Below are 27,034 nucleotides of genomic sequence, written 5' to 3' on the forward strand. Positions count from 1 at the left end.
TAGTTTTTTTTCTTTTGTTATTTATTTGTTAAAAAAAAAATTCCGAAAGTTACTAATTGTCTTAGTAGATAACAACGTCAGGATAATTCGAAACAGTTTTCTTTATAATTATTAGCGATACTTTTTAAAAAAAAAAATGACTAGTCATACTTTTATGAAAAATATTAACAAATAATAATTTTTCATAAAAACTTGATCGATATCAAAATACAGAAACAAAGTAAACTAAGAAGAAGTAAAAGAATGACGTAAAGAAATCAAGTAAAAGTAAAACAGTAAGTTTTAACTTAAAGGGAAGGTTGATTGTAACGTCAAATATTTATCTGAGGCCCTGGTTTTTCTCCAATCTTCCTTTCTGTATCGTCTTTGTAATATTTTTTTCTTTGTTCAAGTTGAATTTTTTTGTTCATCCCTCTTTTCATGTCATGTTGGTCGTCTCGAAGCGGACAACAACACGGTGAGTGTTTCTACGGTGTTACGTGGCTGGAATGAGTACCGTGAGAACGTTTCTAAGAGAGTACGTGCACTTTTTTTTTTTTGCTTTTATCGAGAGGAAAGGAAATGGCTTCGTTTGTGGTTCTCTCAGTGTACACTTTCAACACGTTCAAACACACCCAAAGTAATTTAAAAAAAAAAAAAGAAAATAGAAAAAAAAAATCAACAATTCTCTTAGAAATTTTTGTTTCTTTTATCTCCCGAATAAAATCCGATTGCTTAAGTTAACCAACGAATAGAAAATTTTTGGTTAACTTGCAGTTTGCAAAAAGTATTAAAATACTTGCCACGCCCACAGTCTTATAGATATCGGCAAGCTCTCTTAGCAAGTTCTTTTACACCCCTTTCACCTTTTCATACTTCCTCTCGCTACTAACCTACTCCCCATTTCCCCATCCCTTTTAACTCTGAAAAATTTATTTTGCATGCATCGAAACCAGGCAAATTAGCATATACTATATTTATAGTAACCGTAGATTTTTATTGGATATGAGCTCGAGACGAGGGATGAAACCCAATTTCAAATTCAACATCTTTGTTAACTTTGAATTTCTTCATCTCCAACAATCATTCTTAATATTTATTCGAACAAATTTTATGCTTTTCCTGTTACATTTACATTCTATTTCCGAACCAGACTTTTAAATTTATAAATAAATCGAATGAGCACAAGGAAAATATGAAATATGGTTGACCCTAAGGGCCAACCCCTAAACTTTTCGCTGTTTTTGAGATCAGAAAGCTTGAAAAAGTTATTATTTGCAAATTTTTGAGCTTTTCGAAGTCGAAAAATGTTTATTTTGCTGTTTAACCGAAAAAAATTAATTTTTGTCTTACGATATCTTTGGAACGAATCAGCCGATTTGAACATTTTTGGAGGCAATCGAAAGAGCTCATCAATACTTAGAACTTGATACATTTTGAGGCAAATTGGGCAAGTAATTTATGAGTTATATGATAAAAACCCAAAAAAACTAAATTTTAGAATTCGTATTTTTCGTATAACTCGTAAACTACTGGCCCAATTTGCCTCAAAATGTATCAAGTTCTAAGTCTTGATGAGCCTTTTCAATTGCCGCCAAAAATGTTCAAATCGGTTGATTTGTTCCAAAGATATCGTAAGACAAAAATTAGCTTACACTCATCCAAACATGGACATCCATCCGGAAATGGTCAAAATAACTTTCTAGGACTTCAAAACGTGAGAACTGATGAAAACTCTAATTTCGAGAGTCGAATTAGCACCAATAAGTCCCCTTTTTTTTAAATTTCAAATTTTCATAGCGAAAAATTAAAAAAATCTAAGATTATCTAAATGACTTACGATTGCCTGTTGATCAACTCCATTTGGGGGAGGTGGCGGACTGAAACTTGTGGCAGATGGCGCACCAGGCGTAGCTTGATGCTGTGTCCCTTGTGTTGTTTGTATCTGTTGCCCTCCAGGGGTTGCTTGCTGCTGAGCTCCAGAATTTTCTTCTTTCGTAGGTACTGGTGGAGGCGGTTTTACTTCACCAGTAGCTCCTGCAGCCCCCACAACCCCGGTTACCCCGTTAACAGGGGGTGGAAATACACCCCCACCGTAAGGCGCAGCCATCCCTGTCTGCACCACGTGCTGTAACCAAACAACATAAAATATAAGAATTTAATATTTGTTTGATTTTTTGCTTTTCTACACAATATATATATATATGTATATATATGGAACATAAAAATTCTGTAGCATCTGTACAAGACATTTGTGTCTGAATAAAACATTTTAAAGAAAAGGAAAAAAAAAATAATAATAATAAAAATAAATAAAGTGCTTGAGGGTTTGGAAGCCCTCAGGTTGGGAGATATTTTTCTTTCTTGTTTTTTTTATATTTTAAGAATTCTCATAGGCTGGAAAATATAATGGCTCGACGTAACACAGAAGTCAGAGCTGCCAATTCTCAATGGAAAAATTTAATTTGCTTCGAGCGATGAAACTAGAACATTTGGCAATACGCCACTGAAAACCTAAGGCTATATAGAGGAAGAGAAGGAGAAAGAGATAGAGAAAGAGAGAGAATGGAGGAAGGAAGTAGTATTATATATATGTATAGTATTTGAACTCATTCGAAAATTCAAATGCGAAACAGGGTGTGAGAGTGAAACACCGGAATCATAACGAATATCCTTGGCTTTCTCTAATCTACACCCTTGCTTCTCGGGTACATTCTAAATCGGTCTCTCGATAAGCTGCGACACGCTGCCTGGCTGTCACAGACCCCCGGGGCTTTCGAGCTTTCTCTTTACTCTCCACTTCGTCTTCTCTCTTCAGCTACACTCACGCTTCCGGGTTACTATCAACCCCCAAGCTAAACACTACAAAGTGGATAATAACGAAGGATAATTATCGAACTGAGCCAATGCTTACAGCTGCTGCTGCTACCTTTATAATCTATCTAATATTATATTTTAAATCATCTTTACAATATTTTATACTTGCCAGCTTAAATTTTATTAATGCACAGTTAGAAATTTTATGTATTTGGTAAAAAATTATTTGGTCAAATTTTTTGTGGTGATTTACGACACAGAAATCTGTTGATTCAACACAAACCTTTTGTGTTATTTTACTTTAACTGATTTTTTATGTTGAATGATTAGAAAATCTGTAATGTAACACATTTATTGTGTTATTCGAAAATTAACACAAAATTTGTGGTGTTTAGCTAAACACTCCCGACCGTTTTTTCATTACTATAACCAAGCAAAGCATTGTAGCAGCATTGTCTGCAAGGAAACTTGGATTATAATTGATTTACAATTAAATATAATCATAGATAACTTTAATATTTTTATCATCAGGTTCAATGATTTTTTAATTCTCATTTTACGGGAGGATAATTAATAGCTTCGTTTTTTATAAAAATCACTGAAAATCTAGCTAATTGTTTGATAAATTGACATCAGTTGTACTAAGGGTAGATCAGTATACTTGAGTTGATTAGATTGTGTGCTTATATTTATTAGTTAATTTTTACACAAGTCTGTTAAATTTACACAAATTTTCAGTCAAAATAACAGATTTTGTGTTCAATTATTTAACATAAATTTGTGTTAAAGATCAACACAAACTTCGTGTGTTGAATTAACACTAAAATTTGTGTAGACCGTTTGCAACACGATTTGTGTTTAATTTAACACAATTCCTAACTGTGTGATTTTCATTTAAACAATTTTTTATTGAAATTCGCGCCACTTTTTGAATTTGCAACATTTGAAAAAAATATATTTTACGCCAATGGTAAACTTATTGTTTGGTAAATTGACATCAGTTGTACTAAGGGTAGATCAGTATACTTGAGTTAATTAGATTGTGTGCTTATATTTATTAGTTAATTTTTACACAAGTCTGTTAAATTTACACAAATTTTTAGTCAAAACAACAGATTTTGTGTTCAATTATTTAACACAAAATTTGTGTTAAAGATCAACACAAACTTCATGTGTTGAATCAACACTAAAATTTGTGTTGACCCTTTGCAACACGATTTGTGTTTAATTTAACACTAAATTTCTAACTGTGAATAAATTCTTAACAAATTTTACTTTTGTCTTTAATCTAAACTCTACATAAATTTTTTTTTCAGTGTAGAAAAAAAAAGTTTTTAATAATGAAGCATATTTAGATAAATATCATTAAAAATAGAGTAAAAATATTTTCACTTTACAGATTTTTTTTTCAACTCTAAATGATGTATACAAAAAAAAAGTAACGAAGATATTTAATTTGTAATGTAACAGAAATATTTGAGTTTTGCTTGAAATTCTTTTTCAAAGCGTTTCAAGTACTTTAGAATGGAAATGAAATGCAAGTCAAACAAGTAAAAGAAAGGGACGGTTTTGTGAAGAAAAGAAGAGTTTTGTGGGACGATAAAGACGTTGACGCAATGGAAAATAATAAAAATAAAATAAAATAATAAAAAACGTGTGTGACATTTGATAGGGGAGAAAAATAGAGGTTATAAAAATTTTAATGAATATTCAAGTCTCTGAAGTAAAGATGGATATTTAAAGAAAAGAATAAAATAAGATGTATTTTTATTTCCTTTTTTTAATATCACGGTCCAGTCTTAGGGGATGAAGAAATAAAAAAGGAAATGTGTATAATCATCCTAAGTATTAAAAGTTTTTAAGGCGTGAATTAATAACTTTTGTAATAAAAATAATTTATACCGCACTATTGTTGAATTTTGATTTTAAAAAAAGGTCTTGGTTATTAAAAATATTATTATTTTTTTTTCTTTATTTTTAAACTAATTGATGCGTTATAAAAAAAAACACAATGTGCAAAAAATAATAGTTAGAAAAATTATTGACATATTTTAAATAAACGCTGACTATGACGTAAAAAAAATAAAAAAAAAAATTTATTTTTTTCTTTCGTGTAAAATAAACTGACAGAATTTAAAATACCTTGTTTATTTTTGTTTACAAAATATTGGAAACTCAATATCACCAACTTAAAATTCATAAAAAAAAATGATTGGCACATGAAGAAAAAAAAAGTTAAACATCAATAGTGATGTGAATTTGACAGTATATCAGTTGCGTTTAAGATTAAAACAAACATTGATCTGGTAGAAAATTAAATGTCAATTTTTTTGAAAATATATAAATTTTAATTGGAGAAGTATATATTTTTATATAAATAGTATATTATGTGACAAGAAATGAAACCGATTTCAGACTGTAGTAAAAATGGATACTCGAACCCTAAGTGAGGGTTGATGTCAACTCAAGCCGGAAATTATTTTCTATCTGGTGTCAGGTGTTATATTTTTCATGACTACTTGCGGTAAACAGAAAGAAGTTAATTTAAGACTAATAATTTTAATTTAATATTCTGTTTTATGGAAAAGAAATATACTGGCACATGTGAAATATTTCAGAAATTTAGATCCAGTAGATTTATCACTTTTCATTTCTTTTTTTTTCCGTTCGAAAAATGTTCTAGTCTTTGGGTACATTTGCAGACCCATAAGATTAAGGGGGTAGAAATTAATCAGTTTCTTCTTGAGGGAAGAAACTCATTAGTTTTTGCCTACTGTAGCATATTACACACCAAGGGAGGAAAGTAGGACATTTCAACCCTCGTGCGTAAATGTCTAGCTTAGCTGAAAGCGATCTTTACCTTCTTCCGTAGTGTGTGCACTATTTTTCACTAAATCTGCACTTGAAATTATAAATTTCTGCGTCTGTTTGTTGAAAGAATGGCGCATGCGCTGATTTTTATCATTCGTTTTCTCTTAAAAGAAAAATACAAAATTTTTTCGTAAAACATGTAAATTGAAAAAATTCATTTCTAATTTCATTTGATCCCTGTCAGAATCGCATCCGTTCATTGCAAACCTCTATAATAATCTTGTAATTCTAATAGCCAATAAAACATGTACCTGAAGATCGCAACATTTTTCACGAAACAAAAATACATGTGTTTGCTGCATTGCATGTTTTTGCAAAAATAAAAAGAAAAAAATCTAGATCTGGATTTCTAAAATGTTTCGCACGTCAGCCGAAAATTTTGGCCACCCACAATTATTTCTTGTCACCTTTCAGCAGTCAAATCACAAATTTTTTCGTTTCGTTGCGCAAAAAACGTTCTGATCTTCAAGTTCATAATAAGCCCGATAGTTATGTTTGAAAAATTCAAAAAATTGTGACTTTCAATGATAAAAAAAAAACTATTTTCTTTGCTAATCTACTCAAATTTACATTTTCAAAGTACAGTACTACCTTAGTAAGTTACGACCTTACACTATTACGAATTTTCTCATTTTTAAAACGCGTGCTTAACCCTAAACCACCAAAAAAAATTTTCGAACTACCTGAGACCCTCATATTCATTTCAGTTTCATAGTGTGTGTGTGAGAGTATGTTTATTGTATTTTATAAAGTAGCTGATCATTTCATAAGATTTTGAGGGGTAATGTGGACATGCAAAAATTGTAAAAAATATACAATCGATAAATTTTGAGTTAATTTAGTTTATTAGACTTTAAGATAATCCATCCAGCCGTTACTTAAGTTTTAAATTAATATCAGATTTAATATTAATTATAAAACAAATGAATATTTAAAATTTCTAATATTATTTACTTAATCATTATTTTATTTTCTAATAAAACAATCGTTAAAAATTTATTTATTTAAGAAAAAATTTATTTGACTCATTATTGCAAGTAAAATTAAATAATAATTATTTATATTGATTTCGAGAAATGAAAAATTAAATGTTACTGATAAATTTTTTTGCCTGCATTTACAAACACTAATGATCCCTCACACCTACATACCCTTCCTAGCTCCAGGTCAATCGAGACTAATATTTTTATTGCCCCTTAAACTATTACGACGGTCCCAAATCGTCGAAACTTACTAAGGTAGTACTGTACATTATTTTTTTGCCGAGCTATCAGTCGGAAATTTTCTTATTTCGACTGATTCCAGCATTAAAATTCAGTACCAATGCAGATAATATAAAAAATATAATACGTAGCACGGGATATAACACGACTTGAAACTTTGACTGATGTCAGCCCTAAGCATTCAACTTCACCCTAGTCTGTAATCATCTGAATTAATCCCTTGCCACGCAATATACTTAAGTTTTAAAATTTTCTATGTACAGATTTGACTTTACATTATTCGAATAATTATTACTATAATTACTTTTGAAGTTAAAAAAGTCAACAGCAATTAATTTATAAAACAAAAAGTATAATAATAATTATAAAAAGTGAATATTTTTTAATTATCAAAGAAATCCAAGTATTGCATAAAATACAAAATAATAAAAATGTAAATTTAAGCGAAGGAAAGTTTCTTCTTAGCAAGTTCAACACTTAATAAACCACCAAAGAAATTTCTTTAAATGTAATAGTCTACTTGAGTTTCACCCCCTGGCTTGTAATGCTTTCACGACTTGTTTTTGGCTTTCAGTCTTTTTCTATCCCCATAAAAATAAAAAAAAAGTGTAACCATACTAAAAGCAAGTGAGGTTGAATGTGAAGAGTCGAGGCTTCTTTGCAAGTAAAACCTTTGGTGTGAAAACCACTTCCACCCTTCTTCATCTTTCCCCTTTTTATACTTTTTTCCTCCCTTACTTCTTCTTTACTCTCTTCTCCTACTTGCCATCACCATCGTCATCATCATCATCATCATCTCTTTCTTCTCGTTCCTCTACTTCTTTACTTCCCATCATCCCTAATGTTGCGGTAGCCGGAAGACATTACCGCCGTCGCGTTTAACGAGGCGCAAAGTACAAAATTTTAACGTGTAATTGCACAAAAAAAAAAAAAAAAAAATAAAAAATTACGTTAATGACTGACTTAATGAGGTAGTCGACAGTTTAAGGGACAAAGAAAAATAAAAATGAATAAAATAATAAGGAAAAATAAAATTAAATGTTAAGAGAAAAATGAATAATTGATTGGTGTATTTACATTTTAAATTGACCGATTCTTATATAAAATTTGAAGAATCTTGTAGAAAAGTGAATCAATTGTCGGACCACTTGAAATACAGGGATGAAATCAGAGACAAAAAATAAAAAAAAAAAAAATATTACAATTGCCTAGAGCTCAGCGGGAGCTTTTCTGGTGTCAAGAGTAAAAGTAAGAAAATGGAGAATAGAAAAGAGGCTTGTGAGAGTGAGAAGAAAGCTTTGAAGCTACGTTAATTAAGTCGTCACCTCGTTATACGAGCTCCTAGAGTCTCTCGCGTGCCCGTTAATGATCCTAAGGAGCTCTTCAATATACCGTTTTAATCTTTTTTTCGTTATTCACACAATTTTTTTTTTTTTATCTCACTTCGCATCCCTTCGTTATTATGTAATTTCTGAATTACATTTAACAATTATACCAGACATAAAGTACAGTAAATTACTTATCATTTTATTAAATACTTTAAAACTCTAGCATGATTTTTTTTGAAAAAATTTTGAAAAAATTTTATTACTCCTAACGCTAATTTTAAAAAATTTTTTTTATAAAGTAAGAGACCCGATACTCGATCACTCATGTATTTGTATAAATAAAACTCATTAAAAAAATTTATTTTCGATTTTTAACCGAGCGGAATATTCCCGAAAATAATTAAAATATTTTCTTTTGAATATATTCTCGCAACAAAAATGAAAAACATTTATGTAATTTGACTGTTTCAAGCTGACCTAAGGGGTAGTTAGAGGTCTGCAATTTCCGGCTGACATACTAGTGCCTACACAAAACATTTAAGAAATCTAGATCCAGTAGATTTTTATGATACTGAAGTTAGCCAACGTCCAATAATTTTTGGATTTTTTTTTAAACAATAAATTAGTAAAAAAAAAATATTTAAAAAAATTGCACTTATAGTTTTTTAAATTTTCTACAAGTGCATATTTTTACTTTTATTTTTTTTTAAAATCAAGTCGTCTAAAAAAAAAATTCAAAAATTTTTGTCTGCTAACCAGTATAAGATTTTTCACTTTTCATTTAATTTTTTCATTTTCGTCCTGCGCAAAACATTCCGATCTTCAGATACATTTATATTCTTCCCTATAAATAATAAATATAAAAATTTTTGATTGTAATAATAGTCATAAATTAGACTTTAATATGAAAATGTCCATTTTTCAGACTAAATTAATTAAAAGATTATAATTAGTTGAAAGTACTAATGGAATAAAATTCTATACATTACGACTGGTGAATTTATTATTATTTAAATGATTCCCGGCATTATAAGACTTTGTGATGAATATAAAAAATATTAATTAGGTGAAACTCAGTGTCACAAGTATTTAATATAATTTAATACCATGAAAGTACACGGAATTGTGATAATATTCTGTCTGGTTAAAATATTATAATCATCCGACGAAATAGTATTAAAAGTTATTCTGAAGGTGCAAGAATATATATTCAAAATGGTTATCGACATTAAGTGGATTGACGATAATATCGAAATTACAAAACAAGATTATTTAATCCAAAATTGAATAATATCTTAATAAATTCACTGATAGCATGACGCATCAATTTAGACGATTGATTCGATAAAAGTTATTTTACTCACGCTTGATATAATACAACTAGGTTAGAGATAGAGTTGAAATTCTCGCGGGTAGATTCCGAAATTGCCCGAGGATGAAATTCTCGAGGCGGCAGAAAATCAAATTAACGGCGTCTACGTTCCGTTGAGTTAAACTAGGGAGCTTTCTAGGTGAGTCTGTGTCTTCTCAGCCCAAGAACCCACCCCTCACCCCCTGTATTTCTCACCCCTTATATTTAGTATCGCGTACTTCTCTTATACCTTCGCTAGCTACCACCTCCAGCTAAATACCTTAATTCGTATTAATGGATGGCCCAACGCCCGAGCAAGTCTTATATTTATCTATCTATATATACATAACCTATATATCACTATAGCCATTTCTCAACCCCTTGAAAATTATCTTCTATTTCTCATCCCTGCTAAAATTCTACAATAGAAACTCCTCCCACTTAAACAACCAGCATCCACTTTGAAGCCAGACTGACGAGTTTCACAATCCACCTGCGCAAGACATTGTTCAACTAATTAAAGAGCTCTTAACAACTGGGCAAGAGTTAGCGTACTCTTGCAATAACTACAATCGATACTTTTATAAGCCACCACACTACCACCCATTACTACTATTACTACCGCCACTCTATCCTTGAACAGCAATCTCATCAAGGGAGAATTAATTAAACTGTCGTAATTGAAACTAGATAAAATATTTAACAAGCTATAAAATATATATACATATATTTACATATGTAAAAATAAATCTATGATATTGAATTCATCGAAAATTTTAAAATAAAACAAAATTCAATATTCGAATACTTTGAAGAGCAAAGAGAGAAAATAATTTTAATTAAAAATCTAAGGGTATATTTTAATTAGTCGCTGAAAAGGTTCATTCAATAAAACATCTTTGTTATTCCCTGATAAATATTGATATAAACCTGAAGTTAAATTCAGCTGATAGGCATCCAGCTAAAAGAAGGGGTCGGATTATTGAACCGAATTCTGTCTAACAAAGCCCTCGACGTATAAAGACTACTCTCTTTTCAACAAATCAGCGGCAATAATTTTCACTTTTTTTTTTTTTTGTTGCATTTATTTATTTATACTCGTTCAATTTTGTTACTCTTTGGTATAACAATAGCTTCGATTATTTACCCATCAAATAATTTAAAGCTGGTTCATCTTTCTCAACTTCGCTATTCTATTGTTTTATTTAGAACAATGCGAACAATGAGACACTGCGTTAATCACCTATGTATTTGCTGTCAGTTATACAAGATATCTCAGCAGATTAAATTTTCATGGATTAATTAATCCACCTTCTTGCTTATTCATCCCGTTAACGTTGTCGTTGAATTAACAACTTGACAGCTGACATATTTGCGGGATACTTTATCGATAACTATTTTTTTTTCCTTTCTTCATTCAAGTCTGTCATTAATTCTGACAAATGTTTGCTGCCTTCTCAAACAAAATAAATTTTATTAAAGCCGAAATATAATAATATTGAAGGAAAATTAAATAAAATGAAATTAATGATATAATTAAAGTAACATACGTTTATTATATTAATTAAATTACTAAAAGTTTGTCGGGCACGTTTCCGATTTGTGTGAGTAGATTTGAAGTAAGATTTAGGATTGAGATAACGCAGTAATGAGTCGTCTCCAAGCTCGTCTTTAATTCCCTCGAAAGCGCAAAGTCTGTAGTCTCATGGGACTCACCAGACTGCACAAAACTTGTTCTTGCTCTAGCTCTTGCTTTTGCTTTTGCTCATTCTATTCTCTATACTTATATACAAGTAATACACTGGCATCTTCCCTGAGGCAAACCAGGCCTCTCTATCATCTCGACAATTAGCTATTTACGACAGCTCCCGAGACGGTGGTTAAGAAAACTAAACTTTACGGGAGTTGGTTTGTTACTTTACAAAGTCCTTCGTATAACCACGTACCGTAAGAAAGATTAAGTGAAAAAAGTAAGAAAAAAAAGGAGCGTCATTGGAAAAAGAAGAAAAAATGAGTATTTCAAATATCAAGGGCCTTAAAGATCAGAAAAAGTACCTAAGAGTTGTGCAGAGTCCAGCAAACTCTATGAAAAAAAAAAAAAAAACTTTTATTCTTATTATTTTTAATAAATTTTTTTCATTCATTCTATAGATACCCTTTTACCTTTGTATAAGTTTTAATACTTTTATTTTTTATCCGCGGATAATGAGAAAAGTTGGATAGATTTTCATTCGGCAATTCGAGACGAGAAAATCCGCGAATATTTAATAGAGTAAAAAAAAAAAAAAAAAAAAAAAAACAATGAAAATACGAGAACTTTATCTTTACAGAAAGTAAAGCATAAAAAAAAATGATATGTATCGATTACGATGACTGCAACATCTCGATTTGATATCATATTTTTCACACCTCAATCGCGAAGCGTTTACTGTCCTCGCTCTTGGCCTTTTCACAGTTTAAATCCTCTCTACTTTTTTTATAGTACACCAAAGTTGTTAAAAGTATACACCATTTTAAAGGAAATTTATTAAGGAACATTGTTAAATGTAATATTTAGTTGATTAATAATGAGATTCATTTAAAAAATTAATTGTTCAAAGCTCCCGGTGCGTAAATTGTAGCGTTCGACTTGTAAAGACACGATAACTTTCAAAAAACACTACTTATAGACTTATTTTTTTTTTTAGTGCCTTTGTACTTTTGATTACAAGAATCCCATAGAAAATCACTATTTGAATATTTTTTGTTTAATTGTAATCAATAAAAAACGTAAAAACTTATTCACGAAAAACTTAGCCGCCATTTTTATTTTTACTGTTATTTTTTTTTGTCATTTTTTCTCTTTACCGACTACTGGCAGCAGCACTGGAGTAAAAGTATGATTGAAAAAAAAAAGAGCGACATCTACGACAAAAAGGCGGGATATTTAAAAAAATTTAAACTGAAAAGAATAAATTTAAAAAATTAATGATTAAAAATAAAATGAGCGATTGAAGTATGAAATTTTTGATTTTCTAATATTTTGTTTTTAAAATTTGATTAAAATTATAGAGTAAAGATAATATAAAATGTGTCTTAATAATAATTGGAATAGAAAAAGCTTGTGTATTTACGAATGCTTTGTGAAGTGTCGTCGTCCTCGCGTGCAACACGATAAGTTAAAGAAAAAAAATAAACAGAATGAAAAACACATTTTTTAAATGTATGTATGTATATATAGACATATTAATGTACACGGTAATACGATTTCTCCTTTCGTGTGTACACAGATCTTAGTTCGCTGTTTTTTACCCCCGGTGGTGGTAAACCGTGTGGCCTATCTGTGTACCAGCTCGTAAGTGGTACAACTGTGAAAAACTCAACGGCAAATCGACCACGATTAATCCCTAACGTGATAAAAAATATTAAAACACATACTTAACATGATTACATTTATTTTTTACTATCATTTATTATAATTTATGTTTAATTACTCTATTCCCTTGCTGTTTATTTTATTTTTATTATATTTTGTGAATTCGAATACTTTATATGGACCCATTTTTTACTAGAAATACTCGGTGGTGGCAATTTAGAGTAATCCCAGAATCTCAGTTGTGTAAAAAATTACTATTTTTTGTCATAATTTTTTGTATTTCTCTCCAGGTAATATATATACTGCGATTAAATACATTTTACTCATGTCTAGATAGTTTTTTATGCAGCATAAAAAATTATAATCTGACAATTCTTTACTCGGTAAACTGACAATTGTTAACGAACTATTGTCCCTATTTAACTTCGATGTATCAGTTTTAATTGATGAGTATTCATTTTTACCCTTTAACATCCTATTTTTTTGATAGACATCCTTATAATCTACTAAAACTGTTTTTACTCAAAGGGGCTGTTCTAAGATACGTTTGCACGTTAGGGGAGGAGGTGTCACTTGACGTGACAAGGTAGGTCGAGAGGTCTAAGGAAATGTAACGTTCGCAGCTCATCAAACAATGTATCAAATTTTTCTCTCGGTTTTTAACCAAGGTCCCTCTTTCCCAATATGTTTAATTTAATTATTATTTAATTCTTAAGCAAATACTTTATGAATTTAAATTAAAACATTACGAAATTAATATTTATTATGTGATTAAAATAAATTCAAAAGAATTGATAACGAATTTTATTATACTTCATATAAATTTGATCAAACACAGGCTATGTTAATCATAAATTCGTATATAAATTGGAATTTAGAGTTTTTTATTTTAACCGGCGTTTAAGGTGTTTTCGATCCTTCATACACGAAAAAATTAGTATGAATTGTTTCGAGTTACTAGAAGGGTAGAATTTCATAAGAATTAAGTAATAATAGTTTGCAACTATTTCTGAAATTTACTCAAAAGTTTTAGTTTTTACGATAGTTAGCAAAAGATTCAGTTCTAAATTCCATAAATGTCTCCTTTCTGCCACTAATAGGCTTAATCCATTTTTTTTTATCAACTTTTACACTGAAACGACGCTTGCGCATTAATACGACCGCTTAATTCTAACCTACGAGTACTGAACAAGCGAAAAGAGCCGAATATCTACGAACAAACTCGAAAGAGAGATTTCTTTATAAAATTGCCATGCTGCGTAGTACAAAATTCTATAATTTGAATTTTTGAATTCAAATTAATAAATTTTCTATTGTATAGCCTTTTTTAGTTATTTTTCATTGGATATATGGAAAAAAAAGAATCAAATTATTCTACTGTTACCTAAAATTCGGTTGTTTCCACTGTAAAATTATCCAAAAAATAGAAAGCTAAATTTTTCTCGATCATTACTTATAATAGTTTATCATAAATATGAATAATGTAAAATTCTATAATAATGTATGAAATTTAAAATTGAGTAACAATGTCATCTTGATAAATCCCACAAACAAAATTTCTGCCATGATTACAATTAATGTTTTTAAATTAAATGATAATAAAAAGTTGCCTTGAATTTGTTTATAAAATCCATTAATAGATTAATTCTCAACAGAGAATGGAGTTTACAATAAATATGAATGTATCATTTAATAGAAAAGCATTAAATTATATAAATAGATATAAATTCAAGTATATTGTTACTTGTTTTATTCAAAAAGCTAAAATGCATTGCCCAGAGCATCCTATGGATCCATATATACATTTATACACATATATATGTATTATTTGTTTATGTACGTGTATTATATAAAATATAGTGGGAAATAGGATAGAGTAGAGCAAATGCAAGTTGAGTATATGGCGTAGAACGAGAGAGTTTATACATAGGTCATGCCCCATGAGAATAATGCGAAGAGAGGGTGCACATAATGCGTCGCTAACCGGTCTCTCTTTGTGTCTGTGCAAAGGGGTGACTCATCGAGATTTGCAGACTGGACCAGAATGTAACAGTCGAGCGGTTCAGTGCGTTCTAATTACTGCAAAACGACAACAACGGAAACTAAAAATAAAAATATTAATTTAAAAGGAAATCACTTCCTTTGTCCTGCATTTTGTACTGTCTCATTATATTCTTGAAAAACATTTTAATGCGGAAACGGTAATATTCTGCTTTTTTTTTTTTTTTTTTTAACAAAAAAAAAATCAAGAAACAGAACAAGAAATTCAAATGAAAATTAAATAATGAGCAGAATCATAAAAAAAAAATTATGCAGATTTTTTTTTAAAAAACCTGAAGATCGGGACATTTTTTGCACAATGAAAAAAAAATTTTTAAGTAGAAAATTTACTAGATAACTAGATTTTCAAAATTTTTCATGATCCTGAAGCTGGCAGACAATTAATGAATTTTGAATTTTTTTTCAACTAATTTAAAAAAAAAAATTGCACATGTAGAAAATTAAAACTAGAGGTGCAATTTTTAAAAAATAATTTATCTTTTTGAAAAAATTCAAAATATTATAAGACCGGGTAAATTCAGTATAATATTTTGTATATAGATGCTGGTATGCCAGCCGAATTTCTTAGACGAACCTCAATTTCCGGAACTACCCCTTAAGCAAATTACATATATTTTTTTCATTTCCGTTGCGCGAAAAACGTTATGATCTTCAGGTACACAGGAAAAAGTTCTCGACTGAAGTTAAATATTCAGATTCAAGAAAATTATTTTGAAAACTTAATTTTCTGGACAAAGTATAAATTTCCACTGACCAAGACAAAGTCTCGGCTCAAGAAAATCGTGACTTAGTTCCCAAAAACGTTTGTCTTAAAAATATTTCTTGACTTAAGATAACTTTTGTCTGTAAATTTTTACAAGTTAAAAATATATTATATATTTTTAGTAAGGACAGTAGCGTATTTTGTTGTTTAGGGACTTGTTTTACACTTGGGTTAGTACAATATCAAAGCGAAACGAAGGGATCGCCTTGAGGCACATGAGAGGGAACATTTTGGCATGATGCCATGTACTCTCATACACAAAGACCAGGCGCAGAATAGAATAGCGAACCCGACAAGTAAAATATAAACTCTCGTTTCTTTAACTGTCAAAAGCATTAACAGATTATTATTTAATATTTAAAATTTAAAATTTTTAATATAAATAAATGAACTATATATACCTAATATATATTATTATCAATTTATCTCAATCTTGTTTTTTAAGACGCGTAATTACCCAGAAATTCTTGTGTAGACTATGTGTGGGAGGCTGAACATAAACTTCAGTAGCCCGTGAATCAACACGAAGGCGGCTTACATGTTATATGTTTAATGCTGATGTATTATATTAGAGTATGAGTTGAACGATGCGTACCGTAACGTCACTTCCGGCCAATCAAAAACCATCAACGCCATCCAGTAGTTATACCAGCAATATGGCCTACGGTGAATGATCGTATTCTGGCACGGAGGTTCACTCTATCAACCCAGACCAAATACATCTAGTTATATTCTGCTATATATATATTTATATATATTTATACATATATGTGTGTGTGAAATGTTGGCTTGATTGAATGTAATTTTTCGTTCACTCACATGGAAAATGATACACTCTTTCTCGCTATCAAAATTCTGGCGTTACAATTTCGTTTGATATTTCAATTTACTCATTTCATTTATACAATTTTCGGAAATGCTATTAATGTAATTTATGGTCATTTAATTTTAATTTAATCATTATAATATTTATGTGAATTTACATTTAAATTACGTGAGTAAATATCACGATTTTTTTTTTTCAATAAAAAAAAAAAAAAAACTCCAATCAATGACAAAAAAAAAAAAAACTAAAAATATGCACATGTAGAAAATTAAAGAATCTATAAGTGCAATTTTTTCAAATATCATATTTTTCAAAATTTTCCTTTTGAAAAAAAATCAAAAAGTTATTAGACGTTGGCTAACTTCAGAATCATAGATAAGCGACGTCTAATAATTTTTGAATTTTATTTAAAAACAATAAATTACAAAAAAAAAATATTTGAAAAAATTGCACTTGTAGTTTTTTGAATTTTCTACAAGTGCATATTTTTAGTTTTTTTTTTTTTGTAATTGATTTGTTAAAAAAATCCAAAAATTTATAATTGTCTTTCAAGCAGGATCATAAAAAATCCGAAAATAAATTTGATAAATTTCTTGTGATTTTTCAAGACCCAGACATAAAATAGATATTTATCATCATCTTGTAGTACAGAAGAAGAGTATTATATAGATGACATAATGTGAGAGCCAGTGATATTTAGTGTAGTGAGATAGCAGATAAACACAGAGAGATGTTGTTGTGTACAACTACACGACAGAGTTGTTACACCCAATTAGCTTAGTTAGCAGCCTTGAGGAACTTCCACGCGGTATTCCAACAACGCGTCAAGCGTGAAACCAAACTATTGCTACTCTTAATTAATTTACTCATACTAATATATTAATGACAGTATTTTTTTATTAAAAGTCTCTCTAACTGCCAGGGTCATCAACGACTAATTAACTGTTGGGTGAAGAACGTGGTGACAGAAGATATTTACGATCTCGGCGTTGGAACATCAGGGCAAATAGACCTCACACATTCGTCAAAAATTCGCATTTGTACTCACTGAGGTTCGAACCCAGACTAAATATATTTAGTCAGTCTATGAGTGAATGAAAAATATCAGGAAATAGATAACGAAAATTTCGAGACAAGTCATAACACATATGACTTTTTATTATGCTAGACGTATATCTCTAGCGTAGCTCGGACAATTGATCGGCTTCCGGTGAGTAGCAAAATGTGTCAACGTGCAAAACACGTAGGAAACTCTGGATGCTCTCACTGGCATGCTAGATAACATGACAAAGGTCAAATCGATCATCAACGTCCCCTATTTTACTTGTATTCCAGGCTCTCGATTATCCAGAGCCAGTTTACTATTTCCGGAAAACTATCCTGAGAGAAATAAACCTGAGACCTTATTCTGCAGGCAGATATATGTAAACATACAAACATGTATGTACTTTATGTGTACGATATATGTAAATTCAGTTGATTGTTTATCCAGGTGCCTTTGAATCCCAATAAACGGCGATTGCTACTCCGATGACCCAATTCGTTAAATTAAATAATCAATAACTATTTTTGATCGTTAATTTGTCCGATAAATCATCGATTATTTATAATTGACAATTAAAATTTTTCATTATTAGATTAACATCATAAAGTATTATTTTTGTAAATGTCTATTCAGATGTCAATATATACATTAACTTTTATGAAATCGTTAAAGTTTCAGAAGATTTTACCTTTAATTGAATTTTTTCAAATGAAACTTCAATAATTTTCAAAGTATTTATAAACATTTTAATTTATAATGAAATTTGGGGAAGAATGAGACAATTCTTGAGATAAAAATATGTCATTTTTGCTGAAAAATGCAGTTACTATTTTTAGAAAGAGTTAAAAGTCGATCACTGAAAAGTGCAGCGTAAAATTTTCAATGAAAAAAATTTCAATTTGATTGAAAAATAGATGAAAGTGATTCGAAGCTCAGAATTGTAAATGAAAATAAAATTTTTCAAGTCGGTCAACCTGTTCCCGATTTTTTTCTAATGATAAGTAAGCATTTTTCAACAAAAAATATTTTTTTAGCCTCAAAAATGATTTTTTATCTTCGATACTGGTTAGCCAGCGTTAAATAATTTTTGAATTTGTTTTTAAGCAATAAATTATTAAAAAAAAAATATTTTAAAAAATTGCACTTATAGTTTATTAAATTTTCTACATGTGCATATTTTTATTTTAATTATTTTTTTAAATTAACTCATTAAAACAAAAATTCAAAAATTCAACTGTTTGCTAACTTCAGTATCATGTCTTATCTTACCCCTGGTTTCCTAAATAAATTAAAAAAAAAAAGAAATCAGTCTTGATTATAAAAAATTAAAAAAATCGCAATCATAATATTTCAGCTGTAGATTAATCGAAATCGATAAAAATACATAAAGTCATATCTAAGACCTGAAGTATTTCCAGGAGGTTCCTCTAGACTAGATTACTATTTCATATGAGTCCGACTGTAAGGAAGCTCAGATGCATAACGAATGTTTTCCACATCTTTTTCTTTTTTAAAAACTTTTTCCAGTATATCTCACTCTGGTAGCTATCAGCTGCGTCTGCGATTTCTTGGTCTCAGCATCGGTAAACGAGTACCGTAGATCGAGTGAATAATTCATTGGAGCTACGAATACCTTCCGATCGCATCTCCAATGCTTGGAGGCTTATCTTACTAACACAGACACTCGGTATATAACTTGGTTGGTTATTTTATCTTTTTCTTTCCTTTATCCACTCACTCTCATTCACTCTCATGCTTTAACGTTCTCTTATTCCCTAGCTACCATCATTCAGGATACTGATGAAGTATGCAACGAGCGTGCTCGAAAACTCTTCTTCTCTTTCTCAATAACTTCCCTTCATGCCAGACATTGCTGTAAAATAATTCGTTTAGACTTCAACCAATCGACTAAAATTTTTTATTATTCAACTACATCTAGACAGATGTGCTTTGAAATTTAATTTCATTTTTATATCTTTTAATTTAATACATACTTTAATATTCTCGCGACGTATTATTGACAATAATCTAAACCTTTTCACTACGCTGCTCCTAGATTTTGTTGATTTTAATTATAAACTTGTTAAAAATAAATAATGGAAACTCGGTATCATCGAATTCAGTCGGAGGATTAACGCATTAATCATCAATTCACTGAGAATTAATGGATTATACGTTGGGATTAAAGTATTAATCAAGAGGATTAACATATTCGTGGCTAAAGCAAATGCTTTTATGTTTTGCTTGATATTAAATTTAAAGCACGTAAGGTAGATGTCCCCTATTCGGGACATTTACCAATCAATTTTTTTTTTTATGTAAGTCAATGTATATAAAGTATCAATATATGAGTGGAAATTGAAATTATATATTGAGTTACAAATAAGAAGAGTTAGATGTGATCCATAATCAAGAATTTTCATTTTTCGTGCACTTTATCTGAACAAAGTTCAGTTAAAAATTTTCGAATTTTTGTTTCAATGACTTAATTAAAAAAAAAAATAAAAATAAAAATATGCATATGTAGAAAATTTAATAAACTATAAGTGCATTTTTTAAAAATATTTTTTTTTTTATAATTTATTGTTTAAAAAAAAATCCAAAAGTTATTTCTCCATTTTAGTTGGCCAAAAACGTGCCGATTTTTAGGTAGATGAATTAAACAAAATTTATTTTGGTATTTCAGAGTAAATGGACGATAGTGTTATCAAATGTTCTTATTTAGAAGGATTCAACAAAATTAGAAATGCTCTAGAAGTAGACAATCGAAGAGTAATAAATATCTTTTTCATGTTCCTGTGATTTAAGTTTGAATAACAGACGAACATTAAATCATGTTCACTTATTAGACCGATTACTCTATTTAAAGACGTGAGTTTTCATAACCTGATCGTCATAGAAGGTGAAACAGTTCAATGCTCTATTGCACTTTTTTTAAGAATAATTTCTAATAAAACAAAATTACAATAAATTCTTAAAGAATATTTTTACTAAATTTCACGATAGTATTTATGATTCACCAACAAAATCTACTTTGTTTCCATATTTACAACAAAGAATAACAAAAGAAGACTTTGCAACCGGAAATTTATCAACTTGAACTCAAAAATTCAAACTATCTCATAACTTTGTACTACTTGGCATAATTTTATAAAGAAATCTCTCTAATTCGAGTTTGTTCGTAAATATTCGACTCTTTTCGGTTGTTCTAGTACTTATAGGTTAGAATGAAGCAGTAAAGTGATGTATTAATGCGCAAGCGCATTTTTGAACGTTAATTTTAATTATACTTTTTGAAAATATATCTTTTAAATTTGAATTTTACTACGCAGTTGATAAAAATTTCTAAAACAAAAAAGCGTGTGTTTTTCAGGTTAAAATTACTATGAACATCATAAATGTTGTTCGATGAATATGAAAAATTCTATATTATCGGTAATTTCTACCATTATTCATCCTGTCCCTATATTGCTCTCCTCAGTAATTTTTACAGAAATTTGATGTAAACAATCTCTATACTGTGAAAAATTTCCATTAAATTTTACTATGGGTGCATTGTAACCCCGGACCATAAGAAAACTGCTACAAAATTTACAAGTGTACCATAGTAAACGGTATGCGCAGACGACACGATTGGGATCTATGCGCATACGTTTACTACACTGTGAAAAATTCCCATTAAATTTTACTATGGGTGCATTGTAACACCGGACCATAAGAAAACTGCTACAAAATTTACAAGTGTCCCATAGTAAATAGTATGCGCAGATGACACGATTGGGACCTATGCGCATACGTTTACTACACTGAAAAATTCCCATTAAATTTTACTATGGGTGCATTGTAACACCGGACCATAAGAAAACTGCTACAAAATTTACAAGTGTACCATAGTAAACGGTATGCGCAGACGACACGATTGGGACCTATGCGCATACGTTTACTATGGGACACTTGTAAATTTTGTAACAGTTTTCTTATGTTCCGGTGTTACAATGCGCCCATAGTAAAATTTATTGGGAATTTTTCACAGTGTAGTTCTTAGAGAACTAGTTTTTAGATACTCTTCGGAAAAAATAAAGATGAGAACTCTACCAATTTTCATAATACTACCAATCAACCCGAGTCTCCGAAAAATTGTTATGCTACAGTACGATTATTAATATAGACAAGAGTAATTTATATGAAAGCTTATCAATAAATTTAAAGAATATGGTGATAGCTGTGGTATAGAATAAAAATTTTCGGAGACTCATAGCGAGTTCTAAGTTTGATCAGCACAAAGAAAAATTGTCTTTTTATCCTCATTATTTTTCCATGTATGCTTGGTCACTAAATTTTGAATGTAAATTAGTAAAAAATATTCGATTTCTTTATGTTTCACTTATTCGTTTGTAGAAACAATGTGACATTCAAAAAATTACCTGGGGTTGACTTTGAACAAATCAACTGTCGCAGTGAATTTTGACTTTCAACACTAAATTCAATGATTAAGCTCCGTTTATATTTTATTTTTATCAACGAAACGATGTAAATACTATATAACAATGAACTGGAAGCAGACGTGGGGTTTAAAGAGAGGATATATATATTTTATACTGACGCCAGCTATTTTAAGAAAAAAGCTGATGAAAAAAATGAAGAAATAGTGACACTATTCGATATAGTGGCGACTTTGAAAATAATTTTCAATTGAACAAAAGTCTTGAGCCTTTTCTTCGAACTGTGGAGAATGAATCACCAATTTGGCGGGAAGCCAAGCTTATTCGAAAATCGTTCAACAGATTTAAAGGAAACAAAGAGTGGGCTCATAAAAACTAAATAAAGAATTTGTAAAAAAAAAAAAAAAAACAAAGTATCGTTCAGTGAAATGTCAATAAATTTTGTAAAAAAAAAAAAAAAGTCTAGTCTGTGGATTTTGATTTCTGACGGAGAAATAAAATTTTTGTGTATTATTAAAAAAGGGTAATTTGAAAAATTGATGCTTTAAATTTCTTTTTTTTTTTTTTTTTTTTTAGTAAATACATATTACATGTTGGGTGGATGGTGTTTTATTGTAAGATAAGAATGAAAAAGAGGTCGGGTTTCGAAGTGGAGAGCCTCGAGGCCCTCGTGATCTCAATTCTCAACGGACTGGTTTCTCATGTACCTTTTTAGACACGCGAGATGTAGGGAAAAGAGAAAAATAATATCTTCAAGTACAACAAAGACCGATATCATAATTATCTTACGATTAAATAAATATAAAAGTTTTTCGCATATCCCATTTTTTAAACAAACTACTTGTTTTATGGCTAAATAACAACGAAACGAAAAAAAAATTAGAGTATGTGTTGAAAAAAGTAAAAATATAAATAATAGACACTTTGATTAGCGGTATACAATTTAATTTGTAGTCTGGAATCATAATAGTAGCCTTGAAGATGCCTGGGTTATAGGGCAAAAGTTTTCAGGTATGCACAACTCGGATGTTGAAGGCCAACCAGAAAAACGTTTTACCTGCCAAGCACGAGATGGATTAACAAAAATATAAAATAAATAAAAAAAAAGCAATCTAAAATCTTGACTTTTTTTTATTTTTAAATTTATCGTAACTTCTCAGAAAAGAGTGAAAAGTATTTTTAAAAAATTATAAATAAACTTTATTGGAATATTTCCAAATTTTTTGTATAAATTAGTAACCAATTTATAAATATAAATTAATCACAGTAATATTTTTACCCCTGACTACACGTAAAGTAGTAAAGAGACAGAGTTGTATGCATTTGTCTTAAGAGTTTTCGTAATTTTTTTTTGTTACAGGAAAAAGTGAGGCAAAATGGGCCTAACGTTAAATTGCATGTAAGCCATTTTTTTTCAAGGAGCCCCACTCTTTTTTTGTCCCACTCTTCCCTATTCCACTTTTCTCATAATCTAATTAATCAAAAAAATTAAGTACTCATACTTACAGGCTTTAATTTTTAAATTTATAAAAATTGTGTTTTTAAAAATAAAGCCTGAAAAATCAATTGATAGAAAATCTGGCGCCAAAACGAAATATTACCAATTTTTATCATATTTTATCATATTAGCATAATATAGAGGGCGTAGAACAAATCATTACGGGGATTTTTTAAAAATATTGATCGATATAATCGTAAATAAAAAATTGAAACCTAATTTCGATCCAATATCGATAAGTACCCGTTCAATACATGTATACATAATATATCGCGTTATTAATTCCTGACATATTTTTATATGCCTTTATTGGGTTCAAGAATCTTCCTAAAACTAATAGAGCGTGTGATTTTTTTTAATTGCAACAAAAAAAGTATGCATTAATAGATAACATAGAAGAGTATTAAAGTTCTTTGATGAATATATTAATCGTCCTCGACGAATATATTTCACCTGTTCATCTCAAATTATTATTCAACAAAATTATTATTTACTTTTCATTCTATAAAAATTTTCAGCGTGAACGTGGATTTAAATAAAATCCAAATCACTCCGCTGAAAAAAAAAAAAAAACTCCCTATTTATTCCGTATTCGTTGTGATTTTTTCAAAAACTCCAAAATTCCGAGTGAATACAAATTTAAATAAAATCCTTAATACAGTAGTACCTTAGTAAGTTACGACCTTACACTATTACGAATTTTCTCATTTTTACAATGCGTGCTTAACCCTAAACCACCAAAAAAAATTTTCGAACTACCTGAGACCCTCATATTCATTTCAGTTTCATAGTGTGTGTGTGTGAGAGTATGTTTATTGTATTTTATAAAGTAGCTGATCATTTCATAAGATTTCGAGGGGTAATGTGGACATGCAAAAATTGTAAAAAATATACAATCGATAAATTTTGAGTTAATTTAGTTTATTAGACTTTAAGATAATCCATCCAGCCGTTACTTGAGTTTTAAATTAATATCAGATTTAATATTAATCATAAAACAAATGAATATTTAAAATTTCTAATATTATTTACTTAATCATTATTTTTTTTCTAATAAAACAATCGTTAAAAATTTATTTATTTAAGAAAAAATTTATTTGACTCATTATTGCAAGTAAAATTAAATAATAATTATTTATATTGATTTCGAGAAATGAAAAATTAAATGTTACTGATAAATTTTTTTGCCTGCATTTACAAACACTAACGATCCTTCACACCTACATACCCTTCCTAGCTCCAGGTCAATCGAGACTAATACTTTTATTGCCCCTTAAACTATTACGACGGTCCCAAATCGTCGTAACTTACTAAGGTAGTACTGTAACTCAAAATTCACTCCCAATTTTTTAAAGTGCAAATATACAGGACGGGGATTTTTAAATTATTAATTTTTCCCAATATTATTACACATGATAATTATTTGAATTGACATAATAAATGAGTTAAATGTATTGAATAACCCACACAGCAATTAGTTAATGGAAGCCGCGATAACTATAATATGACAAATATCAATGGATTAACAGTCTCAATATCAAAGTAACAATTGCACTGTTTACAGTATTATTGTCAGTAGTTTACCTATCAACACCTATTTCACAATCTCATTAAGACTTCACGTTTCAGCAATCACCAAATTCACATTGTATATAAATATAGACGGTTTAAAGCACAAATGATGGTGACGATGGCTATACACAATCTGTATAACAGTATTTCGACGTCACTTGAATTTCGGTTGAATGCCGAGACAACAACCGCGAAACTTGAATTCAAATTCAAAGTGAATTTGGCGAGGTTGAAACGATACAAACAGTATTTCCTGTTTCTCGTTAGATATATTCACTTCTCACATACACATATACATACTCTTTATCATCGACTCACTCTTTCGCTCAATTTCTCTCTCTTCTCAACAATCTAACCATTATTATATTATTATATTATATCTCTAGACACCAAACGTAAGCTCTACTTGGTAAATTTATCGGCTTTCCCGATCTCCAAAACACCCTTGTAAATTTTGAATATTAGATTCACGTACTAGATTTAACAAGGACGTTAATTATTTCCTTTATGACTTTCGACAATTTTACTAATTACTTGTTACTGTCTGTGATTAATTTGTCATACTTTAGTTACAATTTCATTTTAATTAACTCATAACTTAATATATGTACTGTGTATCCATATATCAGTGATTGAAATTTATTTTTAAATAAAATAATTACTGAGTTATGATAAAAAAAAGAAGATTAAGACGGATTAGTTTCAATCTTCTATCATAAATGATATAAAGATTGTAACTAAAATCATTTGACGTAAAATCTCAACAGTAAATCTGGCAAATTTAAAAAGATAAAAAAATATATATATTGTGGCATCCAATTATCGGTGATATCGATAACCACTCGCGGGATACAGAGACAGGAACAGAAAGTGTACAGGCGCATGCTTGTGATATCGATCCTCCTACTGGAAACTCTGATAAGCTACTATATATATGTATAACGATTGACGCCGCGAAATGTCGAGATAGCGATGTATCGGAATTGGATATTGACAAAAAGATACATTGTTTTTTTTTTCCTGTACATATATATATATATATATATATCAAGATCAACGAACCTACATCAAGATAATTCTCACTAGTTAACTGGAAAATTGCTTCTAAATCGTTAGCTTTGTAACTAAAACAAATTTTTTGCTGCTATTTTTTTTTCTTTATATTTTTTTCTCACAAATTGTAAATTTGGTTTTTTTAAAAAAAAAGGTGTTAGGCAACTGTGAGAAAAATTAATTGATAATTGAATTGATAATAAATTATTAAATTTTTAAATCCACTGTAAAAAAAGTGGTGTTAAAAATGGACTCAAATACTATGTGGTTAAAATTAAATAACACTAGTGTAGACGGTGTTAAATTGGTGTAAAAAAAATTTCACACCGAAAAATACTTCAATACTGAGAAATTTTTTTAACACCGGTAAAGAATATTTACACTGGCAGTGTTATTTTAACACTGCTTTCGGTGTTGAAATTTAACACCAAAAATTTTAACACCTACATCACCAGGACTTACCCCGTTTTTTAGTGTTATAAAAATAATTTGAATTATGAGAAAGTTAAGTTCAAAAATTCGTCACAAAGAAAAAAAAAATTTTTTTTCACATTTACAAGATGAAGGATAACTGATATTCTAAAAGAAAACCATTTCTCTAGTAGAAAAGCAGCTGTTGGTGAATCGCTCGTAAATCTCATTCGCGTTTTAATATCAGGACTAACGTAAATCCAAGTAACATACTTTTCCGTCTCTCTTTCATGTGTATTCACGTTTTCTTGAACGACTTCCCAGTGAATAACAGAAAAAAAAAAAAACGAAAAAAAAAAAAAAGTATACGAACGAATAAAAATTGACTGAATACATGATTTTATAACTTTTAAAATTTATAAACGCTGAAATTCACTTA

General features: G+C 29.5%; 1 protein-coding gene across 2 annotated transcripts in view; it reads right to left on the reverse strand.

Annotated features, from left to right (window-relative positions):
* The window catches only part of LOC103579606 (RNA binding protein fox-1 homolog 2), a 130,816-nt gene that overhangs the window by 76,938 nt on the left and 26,844 nt on the right, over positions 1 to 27,034 (reverse strand). For both annotated transcript variants that reach the window (XM_008561044.3, XM_008561045.3), the window contains exon 2: positions 1,820 to 2,107. In XM_008561044.3, the coding sequence (XP_008559266.1) occupies positions 1,820 to 2,107 (288 nt within the window). The remainder of the gene's footprint in view (positions 1 to 1,819; positions 2,108 to 27,034) is intronic.

The sequence above is a fragment of the Microplitis demolitor genome, chromosome 2 (assembly GCF_026212275.2).
Source record: "Microplitis demolitor isolate Queensland-Clemson2020A chromosome 2, iyMicDemo2.1a, whole genome shotgun sequence".
NCBI lineage: Eukaryota > Metazoa > Arthropoda > Insecta > Hymenoptera > Braconidae > Microplitis > Microplitis demolitor.